Genomic DNA, 11303 nt, shown 5'->3' with positions numbered 1-11303 from the left:
GCTACATTTTTTTTTGTATCGTACGCGAAAATTACTCACACGTATAAAATAGCGTGCAGTGTGTGTGCGCTATTTTGCACGCTATTTACTAATACTAACGCGAGGACCTTTATAGCATACTCGATAAATGCCCAAGTTCGTTGGTTTGAGTTCACGATGGGTAGACAATAAACCGTACATTGATGGAGTAACTCTTTTCTTGCATCAGAAATCATGTATTCGTTCCTCTTTATATATGGACGTAAAAATAAGATTGCGTACGCGGGTATAAATTTCGTTCCTCGGGGGGTAGAAATGTGGATTGAAGTCAGTTAAATGAAGAGCAGATTTGTATTCATTAGTCGCGACAGTTAGAGAAACCCATGACTGGACTAGTTCATCAGTCATCCTCGCTAGTCAATTCATTTTCTAGTCAATTCACTTTTCGTTGACGGCGACTGCCGAAGCAGTTCTAGTCGAAGCGAAGCTACTGAGAGTAGAGTCGGTCTTCATTTTTACCCTTGGAAGATTTCGGGCCCTGCTGTAGAGTCATGTTGACGAAGAAAGTGCTGGAAGAAGCCAAAACTCATTTCCAGTTGAATACGAAGCCAAATTTCTTCATGGTCCGCTGACTAACCTCAGTTCAATATGACATTGCCGAGTTCTGTGATCTAGCACGCCAAGGGTTATGCAAATTGTTGTTCCTGTGAAGCCAAAGAGTTTTAGTGAACCACACTGATATATTAAGAGATAGGAACTCAAAGAACATGTTGTTCCTAAAAATAATGTAAAAATAATTTTTTTTTCACTCAATTATTATCTGTCCCTTTTTTTCAGCAACTTTATCTGGCAGCTGGCGATCCAGCAGCAACGGACGATACGAATGCTGGTCAAACTTCTGGCTCGTTGTCTATGGCGGAACCGGTCGCGTGTTCTGATAGCACTCGCCCACTTTTATGTACCGATTCTATACTGCAGGACTGTACGGGAATCGAGCAACTTTGCGTAGTGTGCCATTATTTGCCTCTATCGAGGGCTTTGTTGCCATGTAGACACACCTGCATATGTGCGGTTTGTTTTAGTAAGTAGTATATAAATTCAACAAATATTAATTGACTAGCGTTCGAACGATTCGTGATGTGGTGGTCTTCGTGTCGATTCACCTGTAGCTTGCAGTGTGTAAACCCGGCCTTAACAAGAATGATTTGAGTTTATTGGTAATCGTTAGCGATTGTTGTCGGGAATGAGAAACAAATTTACATCTAATTCAACTTTCTAAGCAAAGTCCAATATCTAGAGGCGAATGAACTGAAAAGTTTAAAGAAACTCCAATATGTATGGATAATAATCCTGATTTCATATACTACAAAGGCCTCTTCATGACAAAATCTCACCAATCAGGACTTGGAACAATGAATCTCCACACATGCACGTTTTTTTCCGATTATATCCACATTGCCCTCAGTACGCACAGCGTTCCACATTTTAAACGACTCGACGAAATGTGGAACGATGTCAACTGAAGTGAAAGCAGCAAACACATCTCTTTTGGGAAAAAACATCATCTGGAAGAGAAAAAGTGTGAGGGATCTCACCCTACCTGAACAGCGCATAGAATAGATACCAAGATAGCGTTGAAGAGAACTACAACGATGCAGTGAACAGCGACAACAACGAAAATAGTTGGATAATTAGTCAGCTGAAGAACCACAGAACAGCTGACAAGGATGGCCTCACAGCGGAGTTCTTCAAGGGGTGTCCGGCTCACACAGTATATATACTGGCTAATAGCTAGGACCTGTGACACGGAGCAGCTATCGGAGGAGCGGAAAAAATGAATTGTGAGAACTACCGTGCAATCTCGATCCTGAATATTGCCTACGAAAATCTATCTCAGGTCCTTATTAGCCGTCTATCGCCAATAGAAAGCAGATTTTTGAGAAATTTTCAGACTGGATTCATGCGCGGTTACTCGAAGACGGACTTGATTTTTAGCTGACAAGACTAATCCATGCAACGATGAATGGTGTGCGGTGCAGTGCCAGGATCTCAGGCGATCTGTAGGAATCGTTTGAGACTCCGACAAGGACTTAGACAAGGCGATGGACTTCTCTGTCTGCACTTCAACGTGGTGTTGGAAGGTGTTATGCGGAGTGCTCTTCCAAATCCGGGTACGATTTTTTGCAAGTCCAATTCAGGTTATCTGGTTAGCCGAAAACGTGGACATAATTGTGCCTGACTGAAATACAAAACACGATCGCAACATAATACCTTTTGATAGTAGTGTTGTAATCGACGGTGACGAGCTTGAGGTGGTCGACGACGTTATCTACCTTGGCTCTGTGATAGCAACTGACAACAACAACAGCCGTGAAATTTCGGAGACGCATAATCAACGGAAGTCGTGCCTACTCCGGGCTCCACTAATCCCTAGGGTCCAACAAATTCTGACCCCATACAAATTCCTCAACGGGCACAAATTGTGGACGATGTTCGAAAAGGGTTCGCAGGCATTTGGTGTTTTCGATTGCCGAGTGCTCAGAACGATATACAGCTGTTTACAGAGAAACGAAGTAAGATTTGGTAAGATTTTATTCCAAGGCAGACAACGTAGAGCAGTGGTGGCCAGGTATAGGCATGGTGCGGACCGCATTAGAATTTCCATTATAGCCGAGAGCCGCAATGATTTTTTTCTCTCTACTTTTCATTATGAAATGTAAAATACGCGTATTTAGCTGGGACTTTTTTAGACTCACTTTTAATTCTAAATTAGAAAGCTTTCTGTTTTATACCTTTAAAATCATAACTCGAGAACAAAATGAGATACAAACCCAAAACTTTTATTGAAGGTAAAAAAGTATCCAGAATTAACATTTTTGGCAAAATTATTCGACCATCTCTTCTTCACGCAGAGTAGAAAACGCTAAGGCCAATCGTCAATCGCTAGAGCTTCTCGATAGAATTATTTAACGATTGGTAATTCCAATGAGAACGTCCAACTTGGCCCGGAGTGAATAATCCGATGGATTGGCAAATCATTTGCGCAGAAGAAGTCGGTAGATTTGTTGCTAGTCTCGTTTTTTAACCATTCTAGATGTTTTTTGCATTAAATGACTCACACATCGATGTACGCACCAATTTATTTATCCAATTCTTTTCGACTAATGAACGCTCTTGTTTCGTCGTTCATGAACAACATAGATAACATTGTGCAGTCGTACCGACCTCGGACATCACTTTTTGGGTCTATCGCCCAAATCGGTTGTTTCTTTGTAGTGTTGTAGTGTATGAAACACGAGTCGTTCGTTGATAGAAAACGGTTTGAGCAACTTGGAGCAACTATTTTCTCGTTTCCCGCCCCTCAATAGCGTGACAATTGCCACACGCTTCTCGTACAGACCGAACTTTATCGAAACTTGGTGAGAGTGAAGGAGGACCTCGAACTACACGACTACAGTATTACCACTTTCCTACGCTTCAAATTTCTCTGCTGAGAGCAGTTGCGATTTATGGCTATACTTGATAATGTGAATACGGTATCACGACTAAATTGGACGTTCTCTCAATCATCAAAAAGTTTCTACAATATTTTTTGTTTGTTTCAATATAGAAACTCCTTAAACACCGACATACTCCAACACCGTTTTCACTCGAACTACTTTTCTTGGACCATTTTATCTAAATCAACTTGAATGTGAGATATAGCGATGTGTAGCGTGTTTTTCCAAATGACTTCTTGCATAACTGAAACAATTGCTCACAAATATTTTTGGAAGTAATAAAACGAGTATGTTTTATTAGTTTTAGAAATCGAGCTTCTGGAACAAATCTGGAGTAGAAATCCAAGACATCATGATTTCCTAGCTATTCAAAAACCCGGAAAACCCGCGTCCGACTTCAATTCGTACCGCCCAATAGCAATGCTGTCTTGTATACGGAAATTGTTGGAGAAAATGATCTTGTTTCGCCTTGATCGATGGGTTGAAACGAATGGCCTACTCTCAGATACACAATATGGGTTCCGCAGGGGCAAGGGGACGAATGATTGTCTTGCGTTGCTTTCTTCAGAAATTCAATTGGCTTACGCCGAAAAAAAACAAATGGCTTCAGTATTCTTGGACATAAAGGGGGCCTTTGATTCTGTTTCAATAGAGGTCCTGTCAGACAAATTACACTCTCGGGGTCTGCCGCCTCTATTGAATAATATGTTATATAACTTGCTTTGTGAGAAACATTTGAATTTTTCTCACGGGGATTCGACAGTAAGTCGGGTCTCCTACATGGGACTCCCCCAGGGCTCATGTTTAAGCCCCCTTTTGTACAACTTCTATGTAAGCGACATCGACAATTGCCTTACACAAAATTGCAACCTAAGACAACTTGCAGATGATGGAGTGGTGTCTGTCGTAGGATCAAACGAATCCGAACTGCAAGGACCCTTACAAGATACTTTGAACAATTTTTCAACCTGGGCCATTGGGCTAGGGATCGAATTCTCCACGGAGAAAACAGAGATGGTGTTTTTTTCTAGGAAGCATAGACCAGCAAAACCAAAGCTTCAACTTTTGGGTAAACCGATCACTCATGCTATGTCTTTCAAGTATCTTGGGGTCTGGTTCGACTCCAAATGTACTTGGGGGGCCCATATTAGGTATCTGAGTAAAAAATGCCAACAAAGAATAAACTTTCTCCGTACAATTACCGGCACCTGGTGGGGAGCCCACCCAGAAGATCTTATAATGTTGTATCGAACAACTATTCTCTCAGTGATGGAGTATGGCAGTTTCTGTTTTCAATCAGCTGCCAAAACACACCTCATTAAACTCGAGCGAATTCAGTATCTTTGTCTCCGTATTGCGTTGGGATGTATGCCCTCAACGCATACCATGAGTCTCGAGGTTTTGGCAGGCGTACTCCCACTAAAAGATCGCTTCAATTTATTATCTCTTCGGTTCTTCATTCGGTGTAAGGTTATGAACCCATTGGTGATCGGAAATTTTGAGCAGCTGATCGAGCTAAATTTTCATTCTGGATTCATGAGCTCATATCATGAATTCGTCTCCATGCAGGTTGATCCTTCTTCGTATATTCCCAACCGTGTTTGTTTTCCTGACTACATCAATTCCTCTGTGCATTTTGATCTGTCCATGATGCAGGATATCCATGGAATTCCAGATTATCATCGATCGGGGATCGTTCCTACGATTTTCGAAGCAAAGTATGGGCGTGTCAATTGTGATAATATGTACTTTACTGATGGGTCCTCTATGAATGAGTCCACAGGATTTGGAGTGTTCAACAAATTTTTTAGCACCTCACACAGTCTTCAGTATCCTTGCTCAGTGTATATTGCTGAATTGGCAGCAATACACTGGGCGCTGGACAGCGTCGCCTCACGACCTGTTGAACACTATCACATTGTAACGGATAGTCTTAGCTCTGTCGAAGCTATCCGTTCAGTGAGGCCGGAAAAGCACTCGCCGTACTTCCTTGAGAGAATACGAGAAATTTTGAGTGCTTTATCCAGACGCTGTTATGTCATTACCTTTGTCTGGGTCCCTTCACATTGCTCAATTCCGGGTAATGAGAGGGCTGACTCATTAGCAAAGGTAGGTGCAATTGAAGGCGAAATTTATCAGCGTCAAATCGCCTTCAATGAATTTTATTCTTTAGTTCGTAAAAATACCATCGTTAACTGGCAACGCAAATGGAACGAAGATGAATTAGGCCGGTGGCTCCACTCAATTATCCCTAAGGTTAGCCTCAATCCGTGGTTCAAAAGTCTGGAATTGAGTCGGGACTTTATTCGCACCTTCTCCCGACTCATGTCCAATCACTGTTCGTTAGACGCGCTGCTTTTTCGTTTTAATCTTGCCGACAGCAATCTCTGCGGTTGTGGCCATGGTTACCACGATATCGAACACGTTGTTTGGTCGTGCGAGTTGTATCTTGTCGCCAGATCGAATTTAGAAAACTCCCTTCGGGCTGGAGGAAAGCAGTCCAATGTGCCGGTGAGAGATGTGTTGGCTCGGTTAGACCTTGATTACATGTCCCAAATATATGTTTTCCTTAAAGCTATCGATCTTCGAGTGTGATTGTTTATACATCCTTTTCCCCCTCCTTTTCGTCCTTCGCGAGCTATCGGTTCCCTTCCTACTAACATTAGAATAAGTTAAATTGTAAATACATATTAGATGTAAGGATAGTTTTAAGAATTGAGTGTGAAGTGTCAGTGTGAATGAGAATGTGAATGTGAATGTGAGTGCGAGTGTAAACACACATCTCCTTACATCCCATCCTTTTCCTAATGAAAATGTGTCACCCTTCTAAACTCGAGTCGACCGCGAGTAATCGGTTTCCTATTTCATTAACCATAGAATTAAGGAAACAACATGTTGATATATGCTAGTTGAAATATAGTTAAGAGTTTGGCTCCATTAAACTTATGTAACTGAGCCTGTAAAAATAAACGGATTAATAAAAAAAAAAAAAAAAATCATGATTTCCAAATTTGTCTCGCAGCTCTGAATCACACTGCGTTTCGATGAGTTCCATCTGCATGTTTTCAACGGCATGTACATCATCGAATCTGAAAAGGGGTGAAACAATTGGAGTATTCTTTCGTGTGCTTTGACGTCCCAAAACCTGCGTGAAAAATCAGCATTTTTTAACTGGAGTGCATCAACATTTTTCTTAGTTCTGATGATGATGATGTGCAACTATATTTCGACTACACCAAATTCAGTATCGAACAAATAAATGTTATACTCAACGAGGAACTACAGAATATAGCAAACTGGTCTAAAGTAAATGTAATGCAGATCAATGCATCCAAAACCAATGCTCTGTTCATATCACGCTGCAGATCACCTGCTTTACCAGAATTGCGAGACAAGAGAGAATACGTTTTGTCGACCATGCAACTAGTTTAGGAGTCATCATTGATTCCAGTTTCAACTGGGATAGGCATGTTTTAAAGCAATGTGGTAAAATCTATGGAGCACTTCGATCCATTTACCCATGCATGGGCTTATTATTTAAATACAGATACAAAACTCAAGCTATTCAAGTCTCTGATACTTCCTTATTTTATGTCTGTAGATTATCTGTTGACTAATGTATCAGCAGCTGCAATTTACAAAATCAGATTTGCTTTGAACTCTTGTGTGCGTTTTGTATACAAACTTAATAGATTTTCTCGTGTCACTCACCTGCAGAAGACCTTGTTGGGATACTGTTTTTACAATTTCCGAAAAGCTAGTGCAGCCATATTCATTCATCAGCTCATTGCTACTCGCAAACCTGAATATTTATATAACAAGCTGTGTCCATTTCAAAGCGCTCGATTCTGTAAATTCATTATACCTCGATACGAAACTGCACAATATGGTAGATCATTTTTCGTAAGAGGAGTTGTTCACTGGAATGAACTTCCCCAGGATGTATCCAATATATCTAATAAGGCAGCATTCATTAAAAGATGTCGCGAAATTTTCTAGTTTGTAACTTTTTGTATTAGTTTGTTATTTTTGTACTAGTTTAGATTTTTTTTGTCTCAATAATTCGTGGCGTACTTCATGTATACTTATTTTTTTCGTTTGTCACTAAAAAAGACAGCAAGTCTTATGTTACTCAAGTATAAATAAAGTAAATAAATAAAGTAAATGGTTAGTTTCATGACATATATTATTTTCTCAAATATGAAAAATTGTTATGGAGTGCCGAAATCGATTGACGCAAAAATTTCATCAATCCATCATGAAATGACTGAGCAATAAGCGTTTGAAATTGGACAATTTTCACGATCTGCTCGATTTTCGATTTTCAATTTGTACCCCAATATGTTCCCGAAAGACGTAGGATTCTACGTCAAAATGTATTGGAATCATCGTCAAAGGTCCTCACTAGATTCGGGATATTATAACCATCGAGAATTACGATCACATCATCAGGGCTGGCTTTTTGTTAAATTTGATGAATGGATTCCACGTGACGGGCATAGGTATCCTGTTATGGCTGATATGGCTGTTCGGATGTCACAGATGTACGAATGTCACAGGTTACTATGAAAACTGGGGAAGAATGATGCGTATGGCTGTTTGCTCCAAACTTTCACAAGCGCAATAAAAGAGAAGAGGTGTTATCAGTTCGTCTGCAAAAGAAGTCGTTGAAGAAAAATGTAAATAAAACAAATAAAGATAGTTCATGGGATGTACGATTGTTTTCTCATTTCCGTTCTACGAACGTTTTATCCTATCTGGTATAGTATTCTCTGATGCATCATAAAATACACATAGCTAGTACTCTAAGGTATTTCATGTTTTATGTATTATTTCCAGATAAGTTGGACCGCTGCCCAATGTGTCGAGCTGCTATTACTAGTTTTTTTTGCATTCGATCGGAAGACTACATACCGCCTAGTACAATTGAACCTAAGGTAAATAGTAAATCCAAGAGTGCGGTGCATTGGCTGGACGCATTGAATGACAGACTAACAGATTTTTTAGGATTCAGATAGCAAGTTTTAGAGTAGTGCATACAGACATACGATTTCTTGATTGAACAAGGAATTTTGGGCGCACGTGTTTCGTATTTCTGAAGATGGTAGCAACGTGAGGAACATAATTTTATATATAAATGGAACAGTTTGAACCATGTGGCAGTATTCACGATATTCTGCAACCCTAGAATGAAACGAACTGATAGTGTTAATAGATAAATTATGCTGTGATCTATAATGTGAATACGTGAATAGACAACCGTTGGTCAATGAAAAAAAAAACCGGATTATAAACGCGACAGGAATACACAAACTTATTCTTTTACATCAACATAATTTCACCCACTGCTTCAGAATATGTACATGGTGCATTTTTTCAATATACACTGGATTCTTTTTTTACGCGATAGATGCGTGCGCGCCAAAAACATCGCGTAATTTTAAGCAAGTCGCCTAATTTCGAGCAAATCGCGTAAAAAAAGTATTATGTATTTTGACAAAATGTTTTTGTTCGTAGTGCGAACGAGGCCGCATGCGCGTCGTTTGTGTTCTTGCGTGCGTGCGTTTGAGTGCGCTCGTGTTTGTGTGTATGGATATATTTGTGTATTCGTGTGTGCATCGTGATGCAGTTTTGTCATTGTGTATTTCATGTTCTCAAGCAAGTCAATCATCTCATGTAGATCTTAATAAAATCTGGTTATCATTGCAAACTATAATTTAACAGAGCGATCTTACATATATGTTTTAAAGTTTGATCTAGTGCATTATTTCCTAACTGCTAGCGTTGTCATTTGAGTTCCCTACCTACCTACCTACCTACGGAGAATATTGAAGGACCATTAATATAAGGCCATTGCATATTTTATTTCTTAGAAGAAATGCAGAGTACACAGCATAAATAATGTTTAAGGGTTATACTGTTAGAATAATATTGCATTTAGCATGATCGAGTGAATTTGGATACGATCGAGTATTATACGAATGCTACCAGGTCTCTGGATGTTTTGAATGACTGTTACCAGCTCCCAATAACTGTGCGATTTGTCGATTGGACATCAGTGAGTAATAGATGATCCATGTTCCATCCGTAGGAGGAAATGATGATGACCTTAGTTTACTAAGTCTTCTGTGTTCTTCATAATGATGGTTTGATTAGTCGTGTACGACTATCTCGTATACTTTACGGCAGGTTTATTTATTCAAATTGAAATATTCAATCATATAACTTATGTAGGAATATAGTTCTCTGAAACATTGTACGTCGCAATCTATAACTGTATCAATTATACGTTTTAATGCAATATCAATGTATAGCATTCAAGGAAATAGCAGAATCTTATTTATGTAGAGTAGTACGTAACCTGAAGTAAACATGGTATAATATCTAAAACGTTGTACTTAATCAATTTGGGAAATCCATTATACTCTGAGTTATACAGGGTGTTCGCGTGCATACGCGCACATGGGTGTACACATCGTGGGCCGGTGCGCCGTCCTGTTGGAGGACATAATGATCCTTTCGTAGAGGTCTTATAGTACGCGGCGTTGATTTTCACGTTTTTCTCGATAAACATCAGTGAAAGCTTCCCATGCCGGGATACGACCCCCCAAACTATCACAGATGCGACGCTCTGGAACCGCGAGATATATATGTGGGACCGGGGGATACTGGCCAACGTCGGCGCCCACAGCCGATCAAGAATTTCTCATCAGAAAACACGAACTTCTGACCTGCGTGCCGCGAAAGTATTGACTATTTCTACTACCTAACTACTCCTTGTTCTATCACATCTCGGATAAAGTGGTATCGAATGGCAACACGATTCGCATCTCGGGTATCGTTTATACATTTATATGTTTTATTTTTCATTTGTTTTCTCTGTAATTACGCGCATTAAATATCCGTTGTTACTTGTTGACGCTCATATAGTGTATTGTCGGACCATTTGCATAAAAATTTAGTCCAAGTGTCAGTTACCGTGGTGATTTCCTTTGTCTTTGATTTGTGTCTGTTGCTCGCGGCATTATACATTGGGAACATGTGTACTTTTGTTTACATCATTGCTTTCTGCATATCACATACACCCGCGGGGGATACTTACCTCGTAAAAAAACCACGCTAATTGGAAAATCCGCGTAAAAAACCTCGTAAAAAAACCGCGCGTAATAAAACCTGAGTACTTCTTTTCACGGTCAACTGCATCATCCGTATTGCTATCCTGCGTTGCCTAACGTAAGGCGGTTAAGAGCTACACGTATAGTACCGGTCATAGTTATGACTTGCCAACGATGTTAAAAAAAATCTCCAGTAAGGAAAAAATAACTTGCCATGGGTATTGTGGAGCAGAATTTCATGCAGTTTGTGCCAACGTGGATGGACCTCTCCAGGAGCAGTTATCGCTCTAAAAGAAAAATGTATTTTGGATGTGCGAAGGTTGTGCCGGACTGTTTTCAACGCTCAGTTTTGTTCAGTGATGATCAATTTCGATGCAAACGGAAATCGATTAACTGCACAGTGCCGTGCCCGTTTTAAGGTAGGTTTAGAGTTCCCGTGAACGTGAACGCGGACAAACACTTTTTTGTTAATAATTCATCAGTCCATATATAAAACGAGAGGAAAACATCTTGAAACGATAGGAAGGAACATATTCTAGTCCAAAAAAATGTTTAAACGCAATGTATATTGGATTAATTCAATATTTCATAACGATTTTGAATTTCCACCGTGGAATCGAGATGTTGGTAAACTCACCATAGTTCACCGACTTCGGTGAACGTGAACGTGAAAACAGTGGTGAATATAGACGTCAAAATATTTCCCCGT

General features: G+C 39.9%; 2 protein-coding genes across 3 annotated transcripts in view; both read left to right on the top strand.

Moving 5' to 3' along the window:
• Window positions 1-9869, top strand: part of LOC129761184 (uncharacterized) — a 50298-nt gene extending 40429 nt beyond the window's left edge. Inside the window, exons 5-6 of the mRNA XM_055758899.1 lie at window positions 782-1060; window positions 8319-9869. Coding sequence (XP_055614874.1) covers window positions 782-1060; window positions 8319-8497 — 458 coding nt within the window. The 3' untranslated portion in view covers window positions 8498-9869. The remainder of the gene's footprint in view (window positions 1-781; window positions 1061-8318) is intronic.
• LOC129761830 (uncharacterized) lies at window positions 1067-9869 on the top strand. Of its 2 annotated transcripts, none has more exons than XM_055759737.1 (2): window positions 1067-8416; window positions 8487-9869. In XM_055759737.1, exon 1 carries the CDS (start codon window positions 3900-3902, stop codon window positions 6072-6074), a length of 2175 nt encoding a protein of 724 aa, XP_055615712.1. In that variant the 5' UTR covers window positions 1067-3899; the 3' UTR covers window positions 6075-8416; window positions 8487-9869. The 2 variants fall into 2 exon arrangements, with proteins under 2 accessions (XP_055615712.1, XP_055615635.1); XM_055759660.1 differs by having other exon boundaries at window positions 8478-9869.
• Window positions 9870-11303: the final 1434 nt, after the last annotated feature.

The sequence above is a fragment of the Toxorhynchites rutilus genome, chromosome 1 (assembly GCF_029784135.1).
Source record: "Toxorhynchites rutilus septentrionalis strain SRP chromosome 1, ASM2978413v1, whole genome shotgun sequence".
Taxonomy (NCBI): Eukaryota; Metazoa; Arthropoda; class Insecta; order Diptera; family Culicidae; genus Toxorhynchites; species Toxorhynchites rutilus.
Note: the sequence above shows the minus strand (reverse complement) of the source record. Positions and strands in the feature narration are given on the sequence as shown.